At 45.1% G+C, this 27,908-nt stretch overlaps 2 protein-coding genes and 1 long non-coding RNA gene across 6 annotated transcripts; all 3 read right to left on the reverse strand.

Moving 5' to 3' along the window:
• Nucleotides 1-29: 29 nt before the first annotated feature.
• LOC133964518 (uncharacterized) lies at nt 30-2,880 on the reverse strand. The gene is made up of 4 exons (XR_009923793.1): nt 2,807-2,880; nt 1,991-2,026; nt 977-1,014; nt 30-860 (listed from the first exon to the last, which is right to left on the reverse strand). It is a non-coding gene; the product is annotated as an uncharacterized LOC133964518 (long non-coding RNA).
• Nucleotides 2,881-3,697: 817 nt separating this feature from the next.
• Nucleotides 3,698-12,592, reverse strand: LOC133964512 (FXYD domain-containing ion transport regulator 6-like). 4 transcript variants are annotated; one of them, XM_062398657.1, is made up of 10 exons: nt 12,350-12,590; nt 10,472-10,528; nt 10,300-10,326; nt 8,263-8,286; nt 8,003-8,026; nt 6,704-6,778; nt 5,078-5,114; nt 4,609-4,646; nt 4,498-4,531; nt 3,698-4,409 (listed from the first exon to the last, which is right to left on the reverse strand). In XM_062398657.1, exons 2-9 carry the CDS (start codon nt 10,521-10,523, stop codon nt 4,527-4,529), a joined length of 282 nt encoding a protein of 93 aa, XP_062254641.1. In that variant the 5' UTR covers nt 10,524-10,528; nt 12,350-12,590; the 3' UTR covers nt 3,698-4,409; nt 4,498-4,526. The 4 variants fall into 4 exon arrangements, with proteins under 4 accessions (XP_062254641.1, XP_062254640.1, XP_062254643.1 ...); XM_062398656.1 differs by having other exon boundaries at nt 10,472-10,531; nt 12,350-12,588; XM_062398659.1 differs by lacking the exon at nt 10,300-10,326 and having other exon boundaries at nt 12,350-12,592.
• Nucleotides 12,593-13,454: 862 nt separating this feature from the next.
• On the reverse strand, nt 13,455-27,886 carry LOC133964484 (IgGFc-binding protein). The gene is made up of 22 exons (XM_062398592.1): nt 27,838-27,886; nt 25,576-26,817; nt 25,116-25,465; nt 24,363-24,942; nt 23,669-24,267; nt 22,982-23,549; nt 22,454-22,719; nt 21,686-22,027; nt 20,944-21,517; nt 20,624-20,823; nt 20,139-20,280; nt 19,716-20,044; nt 19,008-19,587; nt 18,318-18,916; nt 17,437-18,004; nt 16,746-17,344; nt 16,089-16,656; nt 15,799-15,998; nt 15,249-15,629; nt 14,851-15,137; nt 13,909-13,960; nt 13,455-13,805 (listed from the first exon to the last, which is right to left on the reverse strand). The coding sequence occupies exons 1-21, from the start codon at nt 27,881-27,883 to the stop codon at nt 13,951-13,953; spliced, it is 9,030 nt and encodes a 3,009-aa protein (XP_062254576.1). The 5' UTR covers nt 27,884-27,886; the 3' UTR covers nt 13,455-13,805; nt 13,909-13,950.
• Nucleotides 27,887-27,908: the final 22 nt, after the last annotated feature.

A 27,908-nucleotide genomic window follows, 5' to 3' on the forward strand; every position in this document is an offset into this window, starting at 1 on the left:
GCTTTATTTGAAACACTGGTCTCATTGTATTGGCTTTAATTTCTCAAACCTTAATTCCTTTTAACTCGAAATAAAAACAAACTCCTAATACTAAAACATTAAAACAAACATTTTAAATACACATTTTCTTTTATATTTTTCAAAAGATCTCCAAAATAATACATTGTTCTTCTTTTTCATCAAGTTATTAGGGCCGCTGCTTCATTTTAGCCAGGGGATTTTACAACTTTTGATTTATTCCTGTGATTTGTTTCTTTATTCTATCATTAATTAATTATTTTCTGGTAAAAGATATCAACAGAAATAAATGAAAAATTAGGGAACATAAAGCTAATAGACAATTGTTACAATTTACTGAAGCATGCAGTTCATGGGTCATTGATACAAAATGGCCAAGTCTATATATATTTATATATATATTCATGCTCTTTATTTGACTGTCAGGAATTGAGACAATACTTGTTGCTTCTGTCTTTCTGAATATGCATATGAGCTTTTGTGTGTGCATATATTCATGTCTCTACTGCTTATAGTACCAACAATCACACAACACTGAGGAAAGTATACAAAAAGTTGTTTTGTACATTTCTGCAGCATTAAGAGAGGAGGCATCCAAGGCAGGGAGAGGAGAAGCTGTGGGAGGAGCTGTTAGTCAGATACCACCGCTGGTTGAGTGAGGAAGCATCAGAAAACCCTGTTTATTGATCATCCAGCTCACAAGTTGACAACATGTGTGTGTTTATGTGTGTGTGTGTGTGCGTGAGAGAGAAAGAGAGAGTGAGTGTGTTTTTGTGTGTTTGCTGGCATGCTTTCTCTCTTTCAGGTCGGAGAGTCTGGAGTCTAAACAGTTTGAGGAGGAACTGCAAAAGAAAAAGAAAGAAAAGACACATTAGTACATTTCAAAGTATATAATAATACTAATAATAATAATAATAATAATAATAATGAGTTAACGCCTGCAGTTAAGTGAACTTACCCTCTGTCTTTGGAATCTGGGTCCCAGACGAGCTGGAGCTGAAAATACAAATAAGAAAAATAAGTAAATATTCCTATTTTCAATTTCATCTTTATTACTGATAATCAATCACTGGCTCTGCAGTCTGAAGCCTGTGGCCACAACTTCAACTCGGGTGAGTTGCATTTAATCTAGTGTCTCCATCATCGAGATTTCATGAGTCAGTTGAAGCCACAGGATTCTGAGTCAGACGTTCAATAACCATAAATCAATATCCAGATTATATTTGTCATCCTGCTCAAACAGCAGCTAGTGGTTCTTCCTCTCTGGCCATTCAAGCAGCATGCGACCAGCCCGTGAATACCCACGGCCACACACTCACTCCCAACACATTAGCAGAGTGACGCATACCTTTAACTCAAATGCTTTTTCAAGAACAACCACCGAGTTATGGGGAATGTGAAAGCACTGCCCACGTGTGGCTTGTCATCTGTAGTTGTGTGTGATCGTAAATGTGTGTTTCAGGGTTGTGTGTTTGCAGAACAAGGGGGGAATGGGCATTAAGAGAAGATGCATCCAGGGCAGGGGAGAGGAAAAGCTGTGGGAAACTCAGCATTAGTCACATGAGCACACCGGTTGTGTTTCCCCCTTCAAGTCAGAGTCATACAGCATGCACAGGCGGGTCATCCACATGTCTTACTTGGATGAGGGTTTTACACATTTAGTGAATTTTTTACCTGTTTGAGGAATGATAGACGAGTTAGACATTTGATTAAAGCCTCTGAATTAGAGAGATATCTTAATTCAAGTCTGAACTTACTCAGGGCTATTAAAATGCCAGAGACAAACATGACAATAGCGAGGACCATCCCTGTGGTCCGCAACGTCTCATAGTCTACAGGGGGACAAAATCATCGGGAGTTTACCACACGGACGTTCCACTGATGATGAACTTAACTTTAATTAAAAAAATGATGTGACATTTCAGACGTGGCGCTTTAGGTTTTTCAGATCAGTAAACGGTGTGAGTCTTACCGTAGTCAAAGTCACTTTGGTCTGGAAACATTGTTCCTGCAAAGACAGAATCTGGTCAGTTATGGAACAAACGCAAATGAAAGGTGTTGAGTTGAGCAGCAGTAAGCTCTAAGGGTGTGAATTTTAAATCCAGCAGTAATGAACAAGGATCTGTATCTGCAGCTCCTCAACTCCTCAGGGGCACGTTTTTTTTTTTTCAAGACTGAAGGCGCTCGATGCAGCATTTGTGCTCAGCAGTAAAAGATGCACCACAAAAAGTGGGTTAGGGGCCAGCAGCAGCAGCAGCCAGGATACAGGGATTTCCTCACAGCAGCAGAGAAGAGAGATGGAGCAGCAAAATAACAGGAAATATGTTTAAGCTATTTTATGACGATAGATTCTCGACTCTCAGCCAATATATTGAATTATTTTGCACTAAACATGCAGCCTGTATCAGACTGTTGAGGTATTGGTCTGTCAATAATGCTGCTGAACCCTCAGTCCCAAGTGGCTGAGCTGGCAGTTTACATTCCCGCCCATGTTTTTACCTCTGCCACAAAGACGACTCATCTTCCAGAGAAACCAGTTAAATATCTTTAATATTGTTCAATTGTTTATTTCAGTGAGCTTATTAAACTCTCTTTGTTAAAACACTGATGCATGCATCAGCAGTACATTTGGCAACGCTACTGCAATCTCACTTAACTACATCAAGACAAGTATGGAAATAAAACAATATAATACCATATTTAATAACTAAGTAGTTTTTCTCAATCTGTTACTTCTGTCTGATGTACTCTACATTGAGTCCATAAAGAAAGAAAAGAAGGATCAAACCTGTGGTGGCCATGATGCACAGCAGAGATGCAGCAGTCTCCCGGAGATTTAGCAGGTTGCAGATGAAGACTGGATGTGAGAGGATGCAGTTGGACAGAACAGCACTGGATTGTGCAGTGAACCTTCAGTGTGAACTCAGCAGGGCCCTCTGGTGGCCACACCCGAACAATGCATTCCCAATGCTGCAGCCCCAGTGTTCACTCCACTGTGATACATCTACCAGGGTGTGGACTACAGAGAGGTTTACCACAGGGGCCCAAAGATAAAACAAATAAAAGCATAACAGATGATAACATCTCATCACAAAATTGATAAGAGAATTGAACTAAACGTGTGAGCTACTGGGCACCAGTAGTGTGGTCTGTGGCCTCTGAGTGTGAGAGGTGAGGAGGAAATAGATGAATATATATTCTTACTTCAAAATTCTATGGCTCTACTATAGTTTGGAGTTTCTTATTCATAATGGGAGGATTTCTTAGAGTAATGTGTGTGCACCTGCTCAAAATACACCAGTTTGTGTGCATGTGTTTTCTTTTGTGCAGTGCAGTGAGCCTGCTCCTGCAACTGTGGGGAGAAAATAAAGCCGACATCTGCATCTTCCTCCTGCCTGACTCCATACAGCGGAGAAAAACTATCTACCAATACACGGCATCGAAGAAAGACATCTGTAAAAATAAGAGTTATCTTTTTTTAATAGTCTTCTCCGACGGCTGCACAATGCAGCATAGATCATTCACGCTCTCGCTGCTGCTAGTTACTGCTGCATGTGTAACTGAACTGTCTGCAGTGTCAGCAGAAGCAGGAGTGCAGCACAACAGCTTGCTGCACTAGTCCAGTGCTAACGGCAGAGGAAATAAAATGATGCTGTCTTTATAAAAAAATAAAACAAAACCTTTTCAAACATTTGCTTTATTATTATTGCTTCAGTTTGGAAAACACACAAACATACAGATGAAAATCACTCTATTGCCAACATAAAATGAAGTGGGTACATAATCAAATACAATCTACTGATACAAAACATGTAAATGGGAAAAATAGAAGCATAATAGTGAAATTGAAAAAAAATAAAAGCTTCATGCAATCATGGAAAGATTGTCTTCAGCTGTGGTTGTGGTGTTTGCTGCCACCTACTGGCACTAGTGAGTAACACTTGTAGTAGAAAAATTAACTAAGCACGGTTGACAAACTATTTTGTATTTAGATAGTAAGCATTTGAAGCCTTAACAAGAGACTTTGATAACTTGAGCTGTTTTATGGTCGGAACTGTTAGTGTTGAAATACGGTGAGGCCATTTGTGACTTAATTACCCATCAAAGGAAATAGTGTATATCTTCTTATCACCTAAGGAAACACATGTGAATCAGCTGCTAATGTTTAGATTCCTCTCCTTCCCCCACCATGGAACCTGTCTGGATTGGTTCAGAGACACAGCCTTCAGTCCTCCTATATAAGACCTGTGTTTTTGACTGTTCTGCATCCTCACTCACAGATCCTTAGGACTCTTGGTGTGTTGATCCTTTCTGCAGAAAGCCCCTTATTAAATACATGTTGATAACTTTGTTGTTTCCAGCCTCTTGTATATTCAGATTTCCATCACACACTGCAGAAAAGAGCAAGATGATTTAAAACAATATCCTTCAGCTTCCATCTGCAGAAAACCGTTTTACACATGTTTGTAAAACACTCACCAGATCTCCACAGCTCCTCGCCTCTGTGTCTAAGCTGCAGAGAGAAATTAGAGTTGTAGGGAAATGCATGTATTTAATTTGTACATATTACTAAGGAAGAGAAAAACATACCTCTTGGAAGGCCCGATTCCGCATCAGGACTCTTGGATCTATAAAAATATTAAGTGTTAATGAAGAAATTCTGAAACTGCATTTGAAATTACTACATACATTCGTACGCAAATGTGTCAGATGCTAATGTTTAAATTCCAATCTAGTGAGCGGGCAGACGATCAAAACTTTTGATTTCTGTGGCGAAGCAGTGTGACTTCGCATGGAGTTCAACTTTGGTCAACTTTGGTGAGAATTTTTAAATTTTTCCTGGTGAACAATTCACGGAACTTAATGAAAAAAAATCAGGCACATTTATGGAACAGATTTCTATGAGTGTGTGCAATTTGGTGTGGCTTGATTGACTTTGAGGAAACTATTGGGCTTGGGCAGAGGTATGTCCTCTACTGAGCGCCATTCTAGTTGATATATATATATATATTACAGAAAATCCTTTATAACTTTGGTTTCTGACTTCTGCTCAACTTACCGTGACCTTTCTCCTTTCGAACAGGTACATTTCCGGCCTGTTTATGGGGGGGAACACAGGAGACATTATTATACCAGTTCACGACACACAGTACTAGTCATACAAGAGGTTGCTTTGATACTACATGAATACAGTCTTTGTGCAGATAAGCCCGTCTGGGCTACGAGCCTCAGGAGGCTTTAGAATCTCGCAGCTTAGTGGCCCCAGCTCAGGAGAACATTCACCTACCAAAGTCACTACAAAGTTCAGCTGTTGAAGAGAAAACTACAGGCGCCAGTGGTATGAAGTCAGTTAGCATGTATACTATGTGTTAGACGACAAAAGCACTTTGATATTTAAACTCTTTGGAAATATAGTTAAAGAAGGAGGCGTAGATGAAGCTGTGTTTACTCATAACTTCAGCACGAGGCCATCACGTGCTCCATCAGGGCAGCGTCTTGGTGTTAACGCATAAGAAACTAAGTAGATGTTTGTTTGCACCAATGACCCCAGTTGACCTTCATAAACCACATCGTACAGGTTTCAGCTAACGCAGCATCGTACACAGTATCACACTGACTGCGCCTGAAGTGTAAGACAAGACGGCCACTGGCCAGTAGAGTGGCTGCTGCGAGCCAAAGATTTGGAAAATCCCAGAACCGAGCTGGTGACCTACATACTCTGGACTAAGAATAAGGCGTCGTAAAAGGTAACACTCATCCTCAGTTCACACTGATGCCAAATAATACATCTCGAGGATTTTCTCTCCTATGGTTCTATGTTCTGCCTGGAAGACATTTTATCTCACACTAATGAGGTTAGAAGTTTGACAACCACCAACATTTTTTATTTACAGCTGTTATGTTAGAGTCATTTTGGGGTTAAATATGAATAATTTGTCAAGCTAATATTAGTGAACTTCAATAATTACTTAATGCTACAAAATCTTTAATCTTTAATCATTTATCAATTCATGTCATTTCAGCCATATCTGTAAAACCCACTGGAACAAACCACATATGCCAGGGACCTTTGTGCACACAACCAGTTAATAGAGAATACAAAAAGGGCAATTGTGATAAAGTCGATCAGGTTAGTTGATAATACAATTTAAATTAATTAATAAAACAAAATATCTAATATAATAAAATTGAGGGTTAAGACTTGGTTTTAGGTTTAGGCAAGGTATTTAGTTGTGACGGTTAAGGCAAGGGGTAAGGGGCATGTGCATTATGCCTATGAGTGTCCTCACTTAGACAGAACTACAAGAGTGTGTTTGTGTCTTTGTGTGTGTGAATTATTCATTGGTTGGTTTTGGTTTCAGGGCTCCCCCTTGCAGTAGCAGCGTGTGTTGGCAGGTAGCGAGGAAGAACCATGGAAGGACAAGGTGAGTGAGAAATGGACGATGTATAAGGAGCTGCTGTGATACACGGAGCATGAGAGTGGGGGGTGCTGAGCCCGTGCGAGAAGCCTCTGTGCTCGTCTCCCTTCCAGACGTCTGAGACAAACACTGGGCGGCTTGTTTTTGCGGCAGAGTGTACATTCGGGAGACTGTGAGGTCAACTTACTTACTAGGAACACAGTGTGGTGGAAAATGACACTTGACATTACACATCTGCTGTGTACTGAGGGAGGCAAACAACTTACTGACAATGAGGCCGATACCCAGGAGGAACAGGACCACTGCGAAAACCAGGCCGCCGATTCTCAGAGATTCATAATCTGAAACGAGGAACAAGGACTCTGTAATGCTCACTGACGTGATTAGCAGCACATGAAAGCTTTCAGCCACAAAATCCCCAGGATTCTAAAGCCTGTCGAGGCCTTTGTCACGAATGTCACCACATTTCGATTCAAGGGCTGCACTGCAGAAACGTCCAGCATGCCCCCTAATGGTCATGTCGGGTCATCACAAATTCCTGTGAGCTGCAGTCACCAAAGCTGTAAAAAACATCACGGCCGACTCTGATTTTGAAGTGTCACAGTGACGCAGGGTGAAATGCAGCAAAGGAAATGTGTCTTTTATGATTCTTGAACATAAAGGGGGATAAACTAATAAATAATTGCAAGAGAAAGAAAGAAAGCAGAGCAGGCAGCAGTAAGTTTGATGGTTTTATATGTGGTGACCAGTTGTGAACAATAGAAATCACAGCTTTGTTTACATGCATGTAACACTGTCTAGTCTTCAAAACTAGAGATGAGTCGGTTAGTAATAACAACTACACACATTTGCATGATTAAAGCAAAAACACATTAAAACGTTTTTAAAATAAGGGGAAAATAAATGGAAAATGACATTGTGTAATCGACAGGGTGTTTAATTATTAGAGCCCCGCTGAGCTAAAATCAGCCAGAAAGAAAAAAGGGTATGAATTATTTTGTTTAACAGCTGTAACTTCCTTTTGTCTATTTATCCATGTGTATATCTTGTGACCATCTCAGATGTGTCTTTGTACCTCCTGAGGGGTCACAAGATATTACCATGGTTCAGAAAGACATGAAAACGAATTTACAAGAAAGGGGGAATGACCGATTAAAGTCAGTGTAAAGTAAACATACATTTTGTGTGAAACGTTTTGTGTTGAGATCTCAAGACCCCCCCCAGATTTATCTCTGGAGCTCCTGTGGGCCCCGACCCCGAAGCTGGGATCAGGACAGTTCATGGTGCAGTAGGGGATGAGACCACAATTTGAAAATGAAAGATAACAACTACAAGATTGATGGAAATTGTTCATCAAACATCAGAGCAGATGTTTTGTCCTTCTGTCGAAATGAAACTCAGAGAGCGGAGTGGACAGGATGAGAGGAAACCCCTGACCCAGTGGGACGACTCCGGGGTCTAAGTTTTCCATCACTTCTATAAAAAATGTGGAAAAATGCAAACTCATCTCGACCTCCCAGATGTTTCCTGTGCCGAGGGCCGGCCATTACAAAAAAAACACTCACCGTAATTAAAAGCGCTGTCGTAATCTGGTGGAGGGAGAGAACAGAGAGAGAGAGAGAGAAAGAGGAAAAGAAATGAGAGATTTAGCCGCTGACACACTTCAGAGAACACTTACGATATGACTGCTATTCAGCACTTTTAGAGCCCGGGCCATTCATCTATTCATTAGCCAGTGTGGTACCAGTGTTAATTTACATGAGCACGGGGCCCAGAGTAGCATCTTAATTTGACTTTCCCCAGCTTCTTTTAGAATAATACCCACCTATGTCGCCAACTGCTGCCGAGGCTGTGAAAAGAGGGAGAAAAATCATTAGTCATAAGAAAGAGACATTCACAGGGTTGAGTAAGTCAGCAGACGGGTGATAATGGAGAAAATTCACTCTGCAGAAGTGTCAACGCCGGCTTCAAAAACTCAACTACGCTGCGTTCAGACATGCGCTGAACTTTAGATCTCCTTAAATAATCCAGAGGGGCTGCATGAATGCAAATGTATTTCCTGCCAGCCCCCTGGTAGTTGGTCCTGCAAGGGTGACATACATTTAGAAGATGCTGATGAAGATGTCAGTTTGAGCTGCTTTCAGACATGCACTGAACTCTGCAGATCCTCTCCAGAGGAGGTGCATGTGTGAAAGTTAATGTCCTAGTGAGAGTCTCCGGATTATCTGCGGACTTTCTCCAACTGCCCCCCCGAATCCGTATTACGCAAAAATAAAAAAAATAAAAAATACCCCTGAAAAAAGTGTCCGCCATTTACGTAGAAGACACCGATGAAGATGTTGAGAGTTTGTGGTGATAAGAGCGGACACCGGTGTTTGTCAATAAAATCACATGATTGCAGAAGAATTAATACGGCACTGTCTGCTCCAACTCTTGAATAGGTCCAAGTCTGAATAACCATAGGATGTGTTGCTGTGTTCATGTGTTAAGGGCAAACTGAAGGTCAAGGTAAAAGGTACAATCCAATTCCCCGGACTTCACGAAAGATGAGGCGATGCCACAGCCTTTGGGGATAAGAACTGAAGCCTGTGTTGACTTGCTGTAAACAAAAACATGTGATCTACGTAGCCTAATAGAGCCGTCACATCCTGCCGCCCCCTCACCTGAATGTTCCGGACAATCTCTTGCTGCGTTATTCACATGCGAAAGGCAAACTCTGGAAAGTGACCAGACCCGATTTTCCAGAGTTCAAGTCTGAAAACTGCTTCAGTGTCAGTCGTGCAGCGTTCGTCACAACTATCACAACAAACAAGGACGTGCATATGTTCCACTCTCTTTAGAGTCAACAGATCTGCTCTGTGTTCGTTTGTGTCGTGTCACTAATGTGGGAAAGTCCAGACCCCTGTGCTCTGTCTCATCCCTCTGCTCCCATCTGGGGAAAACACACCGGCTGCTGTGTTCATGTTGTGTCTCCTCCACTCTCTGGGATCTCGCTACACAGCTCATTGTATTCGGTGTTAATCTGAGTCATAAATCCTCCTGAACAGCAACAAAAACGAGAACAATTAAAAGAGACACGTTGACTCGGTGTGATAATAAAAACACAGAGGAGTTGGGAGTGAGAACGATGTGTCCCCCACAGCGGCAACATCTAACATCGTTGTTTTTTTTTACAGCTCTATTTTAAAATACTCAACTGTGACTGTGAACGGCAGCTTAACATGTCAGTGTGTTCCAGTATAAACATCAACAACTGAAGCTGGAGACAGTAAGAGGATAATGTGTCAAATAATTTCCGAGTGTGGGCAAACACGATGAGATCTCTGAACTTATACAATTTATCACAGCCGCTCTACACGAGTTCAGCTTATTGAGAAATGTGTCTAGAACATGATAGAAAAAAGATTATGTCGAAAGCATAAACTCTGAAATATGTTATATTCTCGTTTTGAAGACAAATGTCTGAGTTTACTTTGACCTTGTTGTAAGTGAACAGTAAATCTGTGAAACCAACACATTGTATAATACTGACAACACTCGGTACAAAAGGTCTGATGGAGAAAATAAGAAATGTGCTTGTAGAATCTGCTCAACATCAAGCTGGACTGAAAACCTTCATCACACACAGCCAGACGAAAACCCAAGATCTGCAGCCACAAAGCTGCCAGCGCTCAGTCCTGCAGCGTGAGGACATATTTACACTGCTCGGACACAGCCTTCTCTCCCAAGCCACACAATGACATGGAGTGGAAAACATGAAAAAATGTTAATGATGGTGGAATTCCAACACCAACCCCCCCCCCCAAAAAAAAGCTAGAGGCCATGCATTGCTGGTGACCACTTCTAATGCAGGCCAACTTACCTGACATTTCCCTGCCAAACGCTGATCCTGTTACACAGACACACAGCTGGTTTAGCACAGAGGAGACTTATAATAAAGCCACAAAGGGGAAGCTGAGCAGTGGAACCACAGAACATTTGCAAAGACGACACAAAGATCCTGAACAGACTTAGTGAGGGAAAGTTAAGCTCACCGAGAGCAGGAGCCAAGCAGGAGCTGAACGCCACCAGCACCACAAGATCCATGGTTCCTGCTGGACAGAGACAGAAAGACCCGATCGTTTAGGTGCTCACACTTTGGGTCAATGCTGTGTCATGAGAGAGTCGTGTCGAAGTGATATGCAAATGTTAATCATGTGATTTACAGAAAAAACTTCAAATGTACCGACTTCCTCATTAACTTAAAGAAACAGCCTTGTTTTCAGAGAGGAACTGGTTTCACAATAACAAAAAAAAAGAAGAAAAAAGAAAAAATGACCAGTCAGGACCATTAAAGGTCCCAAGGTAGTTCCCTAGAGCAGTCGATCAGAAATGGGGAAACTTGTTCGACGCTGTTGGAAGAACAGTCCAAGTCCAAAGAGCCAAATCATTGAAAGTTTATTATTGCTCTATATATTTGATTGTATTTGTTTTGTTTTATTGAGTTTATGGTTAATTTGTCAAATATCAAGCCTCGAATACATTTCTTCGTTTCGATAATGGCATTTTAGGATTCATCGGCAATTATCTTCACATGTGTAAAGTGATAACTATCAGATTTGTTTACTCCCCAGTATTGGTATCAGCAGACTCTTGGTTAGACGCTACATAACTCCATCACTTATATGATCACGATCTGCATCTTGGTAGCACAGCCTCCTTATTTAGGTGAGAGAGCAGAGTCTATTTCAGACTGGGCACCTCAGAAATATATATATGAAACATAAGAGTCCAAGGCTGGTGTTGGGTTCCACTTGATATCTGGCCAGTGAGTTTGGAATGGTTTCTATTGAGTCATCCATTTTGCTGGCGCGACATGAACCTCCCGGACGGATTTTCTGTCTATTTATGGGACATTCTCTGAGATTCTCTTACATCCAAATGATTACAGGCTAAGGTTCCACTACCGGACTTGTGGCTGGAGTTGCAGGGGGTCTGCACATTAAAGGACACTGCATGACCACACAGACCGCTGGTGGTAGCTTCCTCAGCTCCACAGCCCACTTGTCCCAATAACAATACTAAATATGGTGCAGGTCGATTGAGCTTTAGCTCCACACTGGCAGAAAATCGGATTCACGCATGAGGAGAATGGAGGTGTGAAGAGAAACCAAAACTTCAACCCTGGAGCAGGATTAACAATAGAGACCTGCCAATCAGGTTTAATCAAACAAATACAGGCAAGAGCTTTTCTAACAAGAACCAATCCAATAATCATTTTGTTTGTTAGACTTCTGAGTCATATAGTCAAGTAGAATGGGCAGAGGAGACCATGAAGCAGCACTTCAAAATCACAATTACCATGGATTAAAATAAAGTGGGATTTTCATGGACGAGTTTGAAATAAGGAAAATTTGCCTTGTTTAATCGAACCCTTATAAAGAAGCCCCATACTAAAGCATTATATAAGAGTCAAATTCAACATCATGAGTGGGCTGCAACATACTTTTACAGATTGGAGTTTTCCGTCAATGCAGGATGCATTTCAGACAGTGAACGCACCGCAGACTGGAGAGCGCTTCACGGTCTGCTGGCACAGATCAGTGAGGAGATGAAGCTCTCGGATGGCGTGGCACTTTCTGAGCAGGAAGGAAACACTCTGACGCCACAGCGGCAACCCACGGCTCAACGCGGGGGGAGAAGACACGCGGGACCGACGCGTTTTTGTGACACGAACATAACGGTGGTTTGGTGCAATTTAATGGTCACACAGGCATTTCGCAGTTGGAGGGGGATTGGAAGTTTGTGGTTTGCAGCAGGAGCGGTAAAAGCGCAATAACTCCCTAAGACAAAGAAACGCGTGGACGCTGCAGGTCTGATCGGTTTGTGGTCAATGTGTTTAAGAGGATGGACCTTCCCTTGAAGGAACTTACCGTTTTTCAGCCTCCAACAAACTCCCAATGAGGACTTCTCTCCGCCCGCGCTGCGCGTAAAAGTTTCACCCTCAAGTTAAAAGAAGTGAGGAGGAGAAAGTAAAACCTTTTCGTGTGCGTAAAAAAAACAACAATAAAAGCCCTGATTAGAGGTAAGGTGTTCTGCGTTGCATTCTGTGGAGGTCGGTTCAGAAGTGTTCGTGCTTCGCTCCTCCTTGGAACATGTCTGAGGAATGAGAGCGCGAGGAGGGGGGCGGGGTGTTGCTGCTGCTGGGTACGCACAGGAAAAACACCCTGCTGAGAGGTAAACAACAACAACTGTAGAGTAAAGTAGAGCTGCAGTCAAGTGCTGCTGAGAGGGGGACTCTATTCCCACGTGGTTTGGTGCCATCACTGTGTTTAATACCCTTCAAATCACGCTCACTTCCTCCAAAAGACGCACAGAGGACGCACGCGCATGTGGGCCCGTGGCACAGAGGTGCAATTCTCACGCTCTGGGAAAGTGGCTCAGTGCAGTGAAGTGGAAGCATAAACATCAATGTGTTTTTTCACAGCCAGTCCACTCTTGTCAGTAGTTTTCCCCTCAGCTATTTAAAAACACCACGTCCCTCCCAAGGCCTCTCTCCTCCCTAACACCAAACTGCCACATTCCCTCAGGCAGGGCCGAGTGGACCGATGGCAGCAGTGAACACAGGCCGTCAGATATCACGACTTTCGGGTCACTTGTTGTGCTTTGTCATTGGTTAAAAGTGAGAAGTCTTGGGCCATGCATTCTTCACACCAAACAACCTTAAGAGCAGTTATCAAGAGATCAAGGTTACACAAGGTTTCTTGGTTTCACAGCCGCACACCCACAAACATCCACACGCATATCTCCATGGCTCCAGAAGACATTATATTGATTTTAGGGAGACTTACACTAACCTTAACCAGAGTTACTGCTTGCCTAACCCCTGATCTAATGTTATTGGTCCCCCCCCCCCATACACACACATACAACACACACACAAACACAAACAAACAATATAAGAGTCATGCGTTTCTAATTTACTCTAGTCCAGAGGTTTTGTGAGGACACATTAAATAATCAAATCACTGAAGCACATTGAAGTGAGAATTAATTTATTGGTCCAAAGATAAAGAACAGTTTGTACAAGGTACATAGTGATTTCACAAGTAGTGAACAGTTAGAGTTAAAGAGTTATAAAGACATGTGATTTTTTCCTGGTCTCAGCTGGAGCTGTGAGGGAAAGACCATCAGGATCTCCTCCACTAGATGGAGGTGTTGGTCAAAGTATGCGAAAGATTTTTCTGCTCCTCCGAGATGAACAATGGAGAACCCCAGCCCCAGTAAACAACCCAAAACATTCCAGGAGGAAAGCATGAGAAATATGATGAGTAAGGCTGGATGTAAACACGCCAGCTTTAACCGAGCGACTTCACATTCCTCTTCACCCTGTTTAATGGGAGTAAAAAAGCAGGGATGAGAGCCACATTCTACAGCTGCTCCTTTCACGAGCAGACAATCAGTTCATGGCTTTGAGAGGAGACAACCTTACCCAGTATAACAGATGCTCCCCATCACCACAGAGCCAACATCTCTACAGGCCACTGAAATGGAAAAAAAGAAGAAGTATGCAGTCAATGGGCACTGAAGCAAAGTCGTGTTCACTCAGGCACAACAGAGATTACATGCAAACACTTCTGAACATTGTATTTTAAAGGTAAAAGCAAAGGGGAGTCAGAGCATTTGTGTTCTTGTGCTCCTCTAGTTCAGGGCGGGGGGGCGGGCGGGCAAGGGGGTGGTTAAGAAAATTCCTGAAAATACGACGACTACTTTGAATGAAGAGAGGCCGAGGGGGGGATTCACAAAACTTAATTCTCTAAGGGAGCGGCTTAAGGCTAGAACACAGAAATAAGGGCTCAAATTAATATTGTACCCAGATGAGTCTTAAGTGTCCTTGGATGACAAGCAGTGATTGGATTGCAAGCTTGGTAGCTTTTGATGGCCATGCCTGTCAGCCTCACCTGCTTTTTAATCAGTAATTACCATAGGGGATTCTCTGGTATTTCTTAATTAAATTGGATCAAATGCAATTAAAAACCACACTCTCATTCCTTTAAAAGGGCTCGGTGGAGTCCTTGTTTAGCTCTTGCTGTTAAGAGAATAAGCGGTTGAACGGTCATGGAGGCGTCCCATCTCTCGCTGATCTGTACTTGATTATTTCGGTGGTCAAATTAGGTTTGGAGTTTGCATAATAAAGGGCAAAGTGAGGTTCAAGATTAAAACTTCTCCTCTAACTAGAACTGCAGGTTAAAAGCGTAGCGGAGCCGGCAAAGTCGTTATGCTATTAAAATAATTAAAGTTAACATCGGGAGGAAGAGATCGCGTGCTGCAGCTAAGCACTTCTATGATCCCAGCACTAAATACAGCAATGTTTCTCCGCCCATTACATTCACACTGAGGTTGTACAGTGTGTTGCACTTTTTCCTATACTCACCACTGAGAAAAGTCCCCGGCGCTCCAGGAGGCGATAACCACAGACACATCCTTGGTAATTTTCCCATCCGCAGTCGTCATATCGTCTTTGGAGTTGTGATTGTAGTTGCCACAGGCGCCGCACATTTTGCCGGACAGTGCGCTGTCAACAGTGACGATGACCTCCTGCGAGATTGAGTACGTGACCCACACGGCAGACGCCCTCTCGATTACCACTGTCCTCTCAGAGATTTTGACGGAGACATCATCCGTCACTTTTCTGGGGAGAGATACTTTCCTGCCGTTTACCTGGAAGACATGAAAATGAAGAGAAAGATGAAAAAATATCAAATCAGTTGGGACAGATGGAAAAAGTCATAATCATAATGATCTAACAAACTATTCTTTATCCCTTCTCACCCAGGTGACATGTTGGCTGTTCACCGAGACGACTGTGTCCTTAAAGAACACGTGCACAGTGGCGACAGCGGTAGGTCCTCTTTTACTGCAGACCCTGACGTCCACGACCACACGGAACCACAGGTCAGCGTTCTCGTCACACAGAGACGCCAGCTCCACTGCGCCCTGAGCGCCTGCGTCTCCGGACATGCCGTCGAAGGAGGCGAGGTGTCCGACATGGTCGATGCTGCAGTGGCCCTGTGTGACGTGGCAACCTCTGACCCCGTCTCTCACACTGCAAACCTCCCGATCGGCACAGGACAGCTTTTCACACTTCATCTCACCGGACGCCCGGCACTCACATTTGGACTTGCAGTCTTTGTCCACCACAGCTTGGCCCACCTGGAAACACAGTGCACATTATTATACTGAGTTATCTTCTTGTTACACAAACACTGGGGCCAGGATATAACATTTTAGTTATTTTAAGGCTGGCTGTATATTCATTCGTGACCAACTTCCGCCATAGCACAGATACTATGTACAACAACAAAGAGAATCTCCATTTTACCTTCAGATATCTCCCGTCGTGGACACACCCACAGCTGTCCAAGCGAACACATTGGATGCCATCAAAAACAAAGCCGTCGTCACACTGGCATCCTTCAAAACATTCTTTAGAGCAGTACGACGGGTAAATAAAGCTGGCACAGGTCCCACCACACGTGTTGGCACACACCTCATAGTGACTGTGTTCAGGGCAGGAAGCAGCTAGAGGAGAGGAAGATATTTGTAAGACTCTGAAATACACTTTAAAAACCAGTAAATTCTTCAGCTAAAATGCAGTGTCGTGTAACTCACGGCAGAAAGAGCCGCTCCTCCATGACTGGATCTGAACTCCCGCACTCTGGCAGGCCAGAGCGTAGGCCTGCAAGCTGTTGCACAGAGTACCTTTGTCGCCGTCCACAGCGCACACATCAAACACGCAATTAGAAGCGTATGCTGCGGGGTCGATTTTGCCGTGACAGGCTTTGAAAGGCCCTGTGGGTTCACTTATGATGCCGCAGGAGTCAGGTTTCCCATACAGCGTAGCCTTGGCCTTCTCACACGCTGGGCACTGACCGCCACAGCCGCCGCATACGTACCCGGGCAGGTCCACCACCCACGCCTTTCCAAAGTCGTCAATGTTTTTCGTTCGTTTGCCATTAGGAAGTCTGAATTCATCACGGTCCTTCTCGTTGTAGTTGCCACAAAGACCACACATCTTACCCTGGTACGTAGATGGCACGATCACCTCAACGTAATAGACGGTGTCGTAGAGGACAATGAGTCCAAAGTCTGTTCGGACAATTATGTTGCGACCCTCCTGGGTGATTTGGAGACGCCCGTTGTCCAGGGAGAGAGGGAGGTTCAGTAGCTCCTCGTCGACCTGAAGGAATGATTTTTTTTTTAAATTACATTAAAACCAGGTAAATAAATATGTACAAATGTTTTGGGGGATAAAGTTGTTTAACTCACAAGGACTTTCCATGGCATTCGCTGCTGGATGTAAATGTTAAAACCATAGACCTCCACAGCAACCGACCTGGTAACAGCCACTTTTCCATTCCCGTACTTCTCATTTCCCTGAGTGACAGTGAATGGCGTCAGCTGGCCTTTGTCATCATCACACAACTTGGCCAGCACATAGACGCAGGTACCCTGGAAATCGAACCTCCGTCCATCAAAGGAAATGTAATGAGGGTCACCGGAAGCGACACACTTGCCCTGCCCCTCGGGGTGGCAGCCTTTCACACCATTTGCAACCTTACAGATCTCACCGGACCCACACTTGGCCTTCTGGCAAGACACCGCCCCGTTCTCTCCACAGACACACTTCTCCACGCACTCGTTTTCAGGGTAGAAGGCGTCTCCTTTCTTGTAGTAGTGACCGTTGTAGGAGCAGCCACAGTCTCTCACAGGCACGCAGGTGACCCCGCTCAGCAGGAAGCCTTCGTCACACTCGCAGGCCTCTGCACAACGCCTGCGACAGGTGGAATGGGAGGTTAAGCTTGCACAGGTGGTTGGGCAACCCGTGGCACACACAGTATAATGGCTGTTAGCTGGGCACACCATTGCTGCATGAGAGGATGAGAAGAGAGGGAGAGGGAGACTTAGCATAAGATTTAACATATGAAAACAAAAAATGAAAACACCGTCACAGACTCACGACAGAAGGAATCTGTTCTCCAGGAGTGGATGATGATTCCGCGGCTCTGACAGGCAGAGACGTACACGCCCACTGCGTCGCACACCGACCCGCGGTGACCGTGATACCGACAGGCATCATACACACAGTCCTCCAGGTAGGGAGTGGGGTCCACGTGACTGTGACAGTCTCTGAGAGGCCCTGCTTTGTCAGCGATAATGCCACAGTGCTTCATGGCTTGGTACTCCTTCCTCTGGGAATCGGAACAGTCCTGGCACAAAGCCCCCTGGCAGGCTGATGAACAGCCTGGTGTAACGGCCACCTGCCAGCTCTCTCCCAGCTTGTCTCCATCACCGGCAATCTGGCCATTAGGCATGGTCAGGTCATCCTTGGCGTTTCCATTGTAGTTGCCACACAGGCCGCAGACTGCCTCCTGGTAGTTGCTGGGCAGAGTGACGCTCACGGTGCTCCGCCAGTCAAAGGTCACGGTGATACCAGCGACCGTCTCCACAACAGCTGTCCGGCCACTGAGAAACACGATCAGCTCATCATTGTAATCCAGCGGCAACAAAGCCTGCTGCCCATTGAGCTGCGGAGCGGAAAACAAGGAAGGGAGGGAGGAATGTTTACAGGAGATTAAAGATTTAATAATTACGTGGTCGTTAATATGCAATTAAATAAACAATATGCAGAAGAACATGAGGGATGTCAGAATTAGCGCGACGACAGAAGGCATTATGATCCACTAATGTAAAATGAGGCTCAGAGTATCTGTCCTGTTTTAATTTTCAGAACTGCATGCTGTGTCCCATTTCATTTCTCCCTCAAATCCACATACAAACAAGCCTGAATCCTTCTGCAGTCTTTCATCAAATACATCACATTATCCACAGCATACTTACCAGGACTGTGTAGGGGTATTCTCTGCTGATGGTGATAGTGATTCCATATATGGAAAAGTTGACAGTCTTTGTGTAGGACACAGCCTTGCTTCCCCGGTGGTCGTTCTGCACAGTCACCTTGAACGGTACAAGCCCGGCCTGCTTAGAGCACAGTCCCACCAGCTGATATTCGCATGTACCCTGGAAGTTATACCTGCGGCCATCAAATGAGCGGTAGTGTGGGTCACCTGAGGCCGTGCACGTGGCTTGACTGATGGGTCGGCAGGCTCGCTCTCCGTCCTCTATGGTGCAACTCTCCTTGGCAGAGCAGGACGCCTCGCTGCACGTCACCATGCCCAGGGTCGAGTCGCACTCACACAGACGACGGCAGGCCTCGTCGGCCCAGAAGCGCTGGCCTTGCTTGTAATAGCGACCCTGATAGGAGCAGCCGCATGTTTTAGCAGGCACACACACCCCAGCGCTGAGGACGTAACCTGCATCACACACACAGCTCTCAACACAGGCCCCGGCGCAGGTCGGCTTGTTTTCAGGGAAAGGACAGGATGGCTGGCATGGCTTGGCGCAATCCTCATAGTGGCTGTGACGCTGACAGTTCATCGCTAGATAGAAATTTAAAAGGCAAAAATTTTAAATATGTTAGACTGATTTAACAGTCGGTTGAAATCTTGAGGGAAAAAAATAAATACTCACGGCAGCCAAACTTTTCCCTCCAGCCCTTGATGATTTTCCCTTCCTCACGACACTGCTTACTGTAGGAGGCCAACGCCTGGCACAGCATCTTCTTGTCTCCCTTGGTCTGACACATGTCGTACACACAGCTGTTCATGAAGGCCTGCGGGTCCAATTTTTCATGACAGACCTTGAACACACCATTTGTCTTGGCCGCGAGGGCCCCGCACAAAGCCTCCGTCTCGTAGAGCTTAGTCTGGTCACCGTCACAGATAGGACAGTTTTTCGTGCATGTGTCCCAGCAAGGACTGTCCTTGTTCTGGTCAGGCGTTTGCCAGCTCTTGCCCCACTCTATCACTGACGAGACGGCTTTTCCAGCCGGATTCTGGAGCTCGTCACGGTTGTTGCCGTTGAAGTTTCCGCACAGACCACAGACACTGTTGTAGTAGCTGCTGGGCAACTTGATGACGAATTCCCAGTTCCAGTCATAGGTGACAACCAGGCCAAAGTCTGTTTCCAGCACTGCGTCGTGACCTCGCTGAAACACTGACACTTGACCGTCACCCAGTTGGACTGGAAGATTCAGCAGTTCCCCATCCACCTGAGGGAAATAGAGGAGATGGATTTACAGGCTGATATATGTACGCACACACGCACACACACACACACACACTCACACACACACACAGCTACAGGTCAAACACTTCAGAAAAGACACAAAAATCTTACCGTGACTCGGCCAACTTGGTTCTTGACCATGACCACGCTGAACCCATACACAGACACATCCACCTCCCTGACGTAGGAAACCGCTGTGTTCCCTCGGTTATCGTTCCTCTCTGTAATGGAAAACGGCTCCAGACCATCCAGATTCCCACAGGTCTTAGAGATGACGTACTTGCAGGTGCCCTGGAAGTTATAGCTGTAACCGTCAAATGAGTGGTAGTGGGGATCACCCCAGGCCCAGCAGGTGCCTGTGTATTTGGGGACGCACACAGCTTCGCCCTTCTCAACACGGCATGTCTCCTGCACCCGACAGTTGGCATCTTTGCAGGGATCTATGCAGGATGCACAAAGATGCATTTTAACTCAATGAGTGTTCAAATGGTTAATAAGTTTAGGACGGTATAAATACACAGTTATTTGTCCTGCCTGTGTTGTAGCATGCTCGTTTTCCTTTCTTGACCATGCATTTGGTGCTTTGTGGGCAGGAGTGCTTCGCACAGACCAGACCTTTAGCAGGATCGCAGGTGCACTTTGTGTTACAGTCATCCTCGTACACAACCTCAGCAGGCTGGGGACGCAGAGCAGATTCATTATGCAGAGAGAGGAAAGAACAAACATTGGAAACAACAGGTTCAAGAAGGATCCACATTATTCCATTGCTCATTCTACCTTGTAAAGAAACACAAATTTAGACAGTCTGCTAATTAAGACTCGGGAGAATTCCTCTGTACACAAATCTAGCATCCAGCTGGCTAATGTCCAACACTGTGGAAAATAAAAACTATAAACATAAAACTAAAGGCAACTTTATTGCTGTGTCAGCATGAATATTATGATGGATGCTTGCTTAACCCACTTTGACACTAAAAGTCTATTTCTATCACTACATATGAAACAATGTGGAATTCTACCTTGTAAGTTTTTCCATTATCATAGCAGCCACACCCAGTGTCTTTGACACATATCTGTCCATTGAACAGGAAGCCTGAATCACATTCGCAGCCTTCTATGCAGCCGGTGGAGCACTGGACCAGCTCTGTGAGGCCTGGGCAGGAAGCAGAGCAGGGGTCTGCACACACCTCATAGTGACTGTTGGCTGGGCATTTCATGGCTGGAATAAATCAGTACAAGACAGAGAAAAGTGCATCAGAGAGGAAACCGTGCTTACGTGTAATATATGCAATGTTAGAATTATTCTGTATAGGTCAAGAGGAGGAAAAAAACAACTCACGACAGAACGATGGCGTCCTCCAGTTTTTCACGTCCACTCCTGCGTTGTGACAGTTGAAGGCGTAGGCTGCTGCGCTGTTGCACAGCACCTTTCCGTCTCCATTGGAAGCACACACATCGAACACACAGTTATCGAAATACGGCTGTGGGTCCAGTTTACTATGGCAGACTGCAAAAGGACCGTTGGGTGCCGAAAGAATACCACAGTAAGCGGGCTTTGAAAACACCGCCTTGCGAGCTGGGTCACAGTCAGGACAGGTGTTGCCTTCGCAGCCATCGTTGCACACCACACCGGGGATGGTGACCTTCCACGATTTTCCAAACAAGTTCACGCTCTTTTCCAGTTTGTGGGTGGGCATTTGGAAGTCGTCCTTTTGGTCTCCGTTGTAGTTGCCACACAGTCCACAGACCTTATCTTGGTAGTTGCCAGGTACTGTGACTGTCACATGGTAGACCAGATCATAAGTGACACGCAGTCCAAAATCTGTTGCAATAACATAATGCTGGCCTTCCTGATAGGCCTGCACAGCGCCATCATTCAGACTCAGGGGAAGGTTGTTAAAGACCCCGTTTACCTAGAAAGGGAAAAAGAAAGTTGTGAATTAAAGAGAATGATGACTGCCGGTAACAATGATGAAAATACATTTGAAAAAACTAGTTTTACAACACGTGTTTCTACATCACTACATGATACTAGCAGTATATTTCCATTCCACTGGATCAAATAAAGAGCAAGTGTTCACCAGGACTCCAAACATGTTGTTCCTCATGATGAGGGTGAAGCCGTAGACCTCCACAGCAACCAGCTTAGTGACCGCCACCACTTTGTTGTTCATCATCTGGTTCCACTGCACGTTCTCTACGCTGACAGAGAAGGCCACCAGGTGGGTGCCTTCCAGCCCACAGCTCTTAGAGAGTGTGTAGGTGCAGGTGCCCTGGAAATCGAATTTTCGCCCATCAAAGCTCCGGTAATGGGGGTCACCGGAGGCGTGGCACACAGCCTTGCCAACAGGGTGACATTTTTGGATGCCGTTCTCCACTTTGCATTTCTCATTAGGGCCACATGTGAACTTTTTGCACACAACCTAAAAGAATTGAGAAAGAGAGTTTGATCAAAATCCAACAACTGCAAGTTCAACCTTAACATCGAATTCTTATTACCTCCGCCAAGAAGGTTATGTTTTCACCCGAGTCCGTTTGTTTGTTTGTTAGAGAATTACGAAAAAACACTCGAGATCTTGGCATGGAACTAGGTCAAAGGGCGGATCCAGGAATTATTTTTATTTCTAACTTTCGCTAACATTGTGAGATTGGTCATCTTTTAATATTTTCACTGATTGAACTGATCTTGTGAAAAAAATCATCAAATTTATGTGTGTGTGAAATTTGGTGCAGATCCACATAATAAATCTGGATCCAGTGAATATAAATGTAGTTTCGTCCGGGGACTGTTGGGCCTTGGCGGAGGTACGGGCTATGGAACCTAGTTTTCTTTCTTCTGGATTGATTACCTCTCCATCTTGTGAACATTTACACTCCTCCTGACACTGACCATTGGGATAAAACACTTCGCCGGCGCGGTAGTAGCGGTCGTTGTGGATACAGCCACAGTTTGAGAAGGGAACACATGCACTTCCACTGAGGAGGAAGCCCTCGTCACAGGAGCAGCCCTCCTTACACAGCTCGTGGCAGCCCGGAGGAGGAGCCAGACCCTGGCACGTGGTAGGACAGGAAGTAGCACAAACTTCATAGTGGCTGTTGATTGGACATGTCAATGCTGTACATAAGAGACATAAAAGAAAATGTGAAGGTTGTTTTATCTATATGTAGAGAACAGATTCCAAATGTCAGGAGTTATTTCAAAACTACATAAAATCACAGAGGGGGTAAAAGCACTGAACAAACAAAGTCTTAGCTCTAACAACACTAGAAGAGGTTTTGGTTCCAATTCATTTTTTATAATATTATTGTTACACTTACTATACAACTATAGTAAATCATTTTGTAAGAGGTTTTATGAAAATGTATGTGACTCTCACCACAGAACTGTCCGGTTCTCCAGCTGTACACCTTGGCCCCTTCAGCTTGGCATGCAGTTGTGTATGTCGTTATCGCCTGACACAGCACATCCTTTCTGCCCTTATACAGGCACACATCATAAACACAGTCCTCAAAGTATTCAGCTGGGTCCACCTTAGCATGGCAGTCACGGAAAGGCCCACGGGGGTCTTTCACCATACCGCAGAAATCTTCCTTTTCATACTGAACCTTCTGGGTGATGTCACAGTCAGGACACACCCCTTTACAGCCCTCGACGCAGCCCGGGATTTCAGCCACTCGCCAGCTGGTGCCGAAAGCTACCTCGGCGACATTTTTGTCCCCGTTCTTTGGAAACAGGTCATCCTGGGCTTTGCCGTTGTAGTTGCCACAGAGGCCACAGACGGCTCCCGTGTAGTCGCTTGTCAGCGTCACGAACAAGGCACTTTCCCAGTTAAAGGAGACTTTCAGGTCGAAGTTTGTGGTGACGACAGCGTAACAGCCGCTCCTAAACACAGACACCTGACCTCCAGCCAGGGTTACAGGCAGGTTCACCAGCTCATTATTCACCTGGAGGAGAAAACACCATCTTTATAAATTATACTGAATAATCAAATATATGAAATATTGGATAATTATATAAATATGACCTAATAACCTTTATGTGTTAAACCGTATGTAGTTCTTACCATTATCAGGCCCTTGTGTGTCTTCGTGATAACAATGCTTAGGGAATACACCTTGACTTCCACTAGCTTGGTGTAGGAAACCACTTTGTTGCCCCGGTAATCATTCTGCACCAGCACTTCAAACGGCACTAAATCTGGGTTGTTGGAGCACAGTGCAACCATTTGGTACACACACGTGCCCTGGAAATTGAACCTCCTGTTGTCAAAGGTCCTGTAATGGGGGTCTCCTGTGGCCTGGCATGTGCTGGAGGACACTGCTTGGCACTTTCTTATGCCCTCGACCACCTTGCACTTTGTCCCGGCCCTGCAGCCTTTATTCTGACACTGGACTTGTCTGCTTCCAGCCACGCAAACACACCATCGCTGACAGGTCTGGTCGTCCCAGAACGACTCTCCGGCTGGGATGTACAGACCCTTGTAGCTACAGCCGCACTGATCGACAGGTACACACTGACCTCCGCTCAGCACAAACCCTGCATTGCAGGTGCAGGTCTCCACACAGGGGCGTTTGCATTTGGAGGCAGCATTAGGATCGGAACAAGTGGCAGGACAGGCATTGCCACAGAGCTCATAGTGGCTGTTTGCTGGACATTTAGCAGCTTTGGGGAGGCCAAGGAGAAAAAAGTGTAATAAATGGTTTGATCGATAATAATAATGTGAATTAAGGGATTCATTTTTAGCAAACATTACTTACGGCATTTTGCCATCTTCCTCCAATCTTGGACCTGGATCCCAGCAAGCTGACAGGCTTCAGTGTAAGCCTCCAGTGCCCTGCAGAGGAAATGTCGAAGGCCGCCTCCCATGCAAACATCGTATTTGCAGTTCTCCAGGTAGGCTTGTGGGTCAATGGCGGCGTGGCATTTGCTGAAGGGGCCATTTACTATGAGTGTGATGAGCCCACAGAACAGGTCGCCCTGCCACTCCTTCATCAGGCTGTTCTCACACTGCTCACACCCGCCCACACAGTCGTCTGTGCACGCAGCATCCTTCACCAGCCCCGGCACCTTCCAGCTGCGGCCGAAGGCCACCGCTCCGTCCGCCTGGCTGCCAGAGGGCGTCGTGAAATCATCGCTGGACTCGCCATTGAAGTTGCCACAGAGGCCACAAGTCTTACCAGCATAGCTCCCATCGAGTGTGACCACAAGCTGGTGTTCCCAGTCATAGCTCACAGTCAGGCCAAAATCCGTCTCCATGACCACAGAGCGGCCTCTGTGAAACATCACTAGTTTGCCGCTGTTCAAGGCTGCGGGCAAACTCCACAGAGTGTTGTCAATCTGAGGAAAGAGGAAACAGGAAATACATTGTGAAGATATTAGATTTCTAAACTAATATTAAAAATGAATGGAATAAATTCATTAACATACAAACAACTCATTATTTAATGGAAATAATATATTATGTATTTACATGCCAATAATCTCTTACTAAGAGAAATTGAAAGCCTTACCCTCACACGACCAGTCTCAGACCGAGCTACTACGATGGTAATGTCATACACCTTCACGATGACCAGGCCCACATACGACACCCTCAGGCTTCCCCTGTTCTCGTTCTGGGCGAGGATCTCAAAGGCTGGGAGATCATCCTTTCCACAGTTTTTAGCGATGACATACGTGCAGGTGCCCATGAAGTTGAAGTGTCGTCCGTCGAAGGTCCGGTAGTGAGGATCCCCCATGGCCCAGCAGGTGCCAGGCTTTTTCTCTACTGGCTTGGGGACACAGGAGGCGTATTTTCCCTTGATCTCACAAACCTCATTGGCACTGCAGGTGACACTGCTGCAGGACAAAGATCCACCTCCTAGGGGGTTTAGAACATTGAAAACATTTATCTTCTGTTTATCATATCTGTTTGGTCCAAGCAGATTTTTTATTTTCATACAGTAAACAGTTATAATATGGGCTCCTTACCTGGCTGTATACATTGTGCTGGGGAACCATAACCATTCATCTGGCTGACTCCTACACTGTAGAGAGCAAAGCGGGAACCAGAGCTGGTCACTGTGTGTCTCTGGTTGCTGGGGGAGAGTTTGTAGCTAATCTCCGCCCAAGAGAATTCTGTCCCTGTAACCTTTTTCCACTCCACATTACGAGGCAGGCTCGCACCATCAAAACGCAGCTCGGCCATTGCGTCAGTCTGTGCCACAATCAGGGCTTTGTTGTCAAAGCTATCTTGAGCATGAAGTGAGTAAGAGCCGCAGAAATGGTCTGTGGACAGGATCATCATCAAGAAAGGGTCGTAGAATTGGTACCAGCCGTACTTGAGGCCGTTGAAGAGAAAGAGGACTTGAATGCCGTGATCGGCCTGAATGAACAGCGTCGCTGGATTGTGGTACAGGATCTCCTTCATCTGCCCCCTGCTCAGGGTGAAAACCTCTTTGCGATTGCCATTTTGGACGGTGACTCGGGTTGGCTGGGAGGCCTGGACGTAAACGCTATCGTCTTTCGTCTGCATGCTCAGGGGAGGAACCATGAAGGTGGATCCCCAGCTGCTTACTGGCAGCAGCTGCTCGTAAACGTGGTTACATCTTGAGTAGCGCCAGGTGCAAGTGTGACCCGTGACAACAGCGACAGGGTGCTGCGAGGCGACTCTGGTGCCGGAGAGATCCCACTTGCTCTGGACCTGCACACTCTCATACGGCTTGAGATCTATAACCATGCAATTGCCGGCTCTGTAAGTACGATGCTGGTACCAGATTGGGCCTGTTGGGAAAATCTCTACTTTGTTGCTCTCTTTTCCATTTGTCACAGCAAACTCTTTGTAGGTGCCATAGGGAGACTTTGCGGGTGTAAAGATAAAATATTCTTTACCCCAGTCAGTGATGGGATACACCACAGAGGTGTCTTCTGTGTACAACTTGGAGTTCAAGGAGGTCACAGTCACATCTGCCGAGGCATGAATGCGCACCGTGTTAGGCGACTTGGTGGTGCCATACATCTCAACCTTGTTGGGGAGGGTGATGGTGACCCCTTCTCCAGCATTGAGAGTTTTTTCTTGCTTATGGTTTAATTGAGGCACTTCCACTGTCACTTTGGTATTTGCCTCAACAGCGGTGATGAAGAGCTGTATGCGAGGGGTGACGTAATTTGCAGCATAATTTTGCATGAATGAGAGAGCGAACTCCCTGCCTGCCGTTCCAGCGCTCGATGGACCTGAAAAGAAAACACACGTCAAAAGAAGAGCTCTTATTAATTTACCCTGAGTATGCAGTCAGCCACAAAACTGTGTTTAAAAATTCCTCGCATAAAAAGAAAATGTCAAAAAAATAAAAGCGTTAAAAAATGAGTCTATTTGTGCTGAAGCAATCAAAGGATTCACAGACTGGCAATACAAACTTGACTCAAGACATCTTGAATCACATGCAGCGCACAAAGAAACAATGTGACACCAAAGAATAAGTGACTGAAAAATACCTCCACTTCAAAGTTAAAAAGCAGAGATGAATGCTGCCCTGTAATGGATGGATTGCTTTTTTTTTTTTTTATAACCATTGTGAGAGATTAAGTTCAAGGAGTACTCACTTGACTGCTTCTCGGCAGCACTCAATAATTCACTTTTGCAGACAATATAATTGCATAATGGAAATATTATCAATATCTGGGCCTATTCTGTGAAAAGAACATTTTCTGTGCTCAGTCGGGGCCTGCGGGATTTAGATTACACTCCTGTTTCAGCTATTCAATATAATGGTTGCGACTCAATAGCAGCTGAAGGTAAATGCTATTCCCAACAAAAACAAATTTCAATTTAGATGGCTATCCTTTATGTGCTGCACCCTCAAATGCTTCACCCGTTTAACATTCTGCTTCATTCACACGTGCACCTGGTAGGGCTGCACAACAATGCTCAACTGATGGGGTTGACAACCCGGATTAATTTCCTCAAATAGAGCGATCACTTGGCTCCACGTCATCCCGGGGGAATTCAGAACCAAGGTTTGAGGCGCGCTTCTGTGATTGATTAACTAAGCTCAGTTCACGTTTAATCAGGTTTAACAGCCGTTAATAGGGGGGCTGGAGTTTTGATAAATATTTAAAAAAAAACATATAGATTTGTTTATCACTGCTGCATTTGTTCAGAAAAACTGGAAAGAAGAGAGGCACAGATACATCACATATATTCTGCCACAGTGCAAAAAGAAAAAAATCCTGAATATGACAAAATATACTTACAGCTGAGTAAAGCCCCCAAGGCACAAAGCAGCAGCAGGGTACCCATGGCTGAAAGACAAATTTTAGTTTTA

Source organism: Platichthys flesus, chromosome 11 (genome assembly GCF_949316205.1).
Source record: "Platichthys flesus chromosome 11, fPlaFle2.1, whole genome shotgun sequence".
NCBI classification, from domain to species: Eukaryota; Metazoa; Chordata; class Actinopteri; order Pleuronectiformes; family Pleuronectidae; genus Platichthys; species Platichthys flesus.

Excerpts from the sequence above, each read along its gene's own strand:
- LOC133964512 (XM_062398657.1), bottom strand. The coding sequence starts at position 10,523 with ATGGATCTTGTGGTGCTGGTGGCGTTCAGCTCCTGCTTGGCTCCTGCT. Across the intron at positions 8,287-10,299 it reads GTTTGGCAGGGAAATGTCAG|CCTCGGCAGCAGTTGGCGAC; the intron begins GTAAGTTGGCCT and ends CTCTTTTCACAG. Across the intron at positions 6,779-8,002 it reads CGACAGCGCTTTTAATTACG|ATTATGAATCTCTGAGAATC; the intron begins GTGAGTGTTTTT and ends TCCTCGTTTCAG.
- LOC133964484 (XM_062398592.1), bottom strand. The coding sequence starts at position 27,883 with ATGGGTACCCTGCTGCTGCTTTGTGCCTTGGGGGCTTTACTCAGCT. Across the intron at positions 22,028-22,453 it reads AATGTTCACAAGATGGAGAG|GTTGTGTGCAAAAAGTTCAC; the intron begins GTAATCAATCCA and ends CAATTCTTTTAG. Across the intron at positions 20,281-20,623 it reads ATAATGGAAAAACTTACAAG|CCTGCTGAGGTTGTGTACGA; the intron begins GTAGAATTCCAC and ends CTGCGTCCCCAG.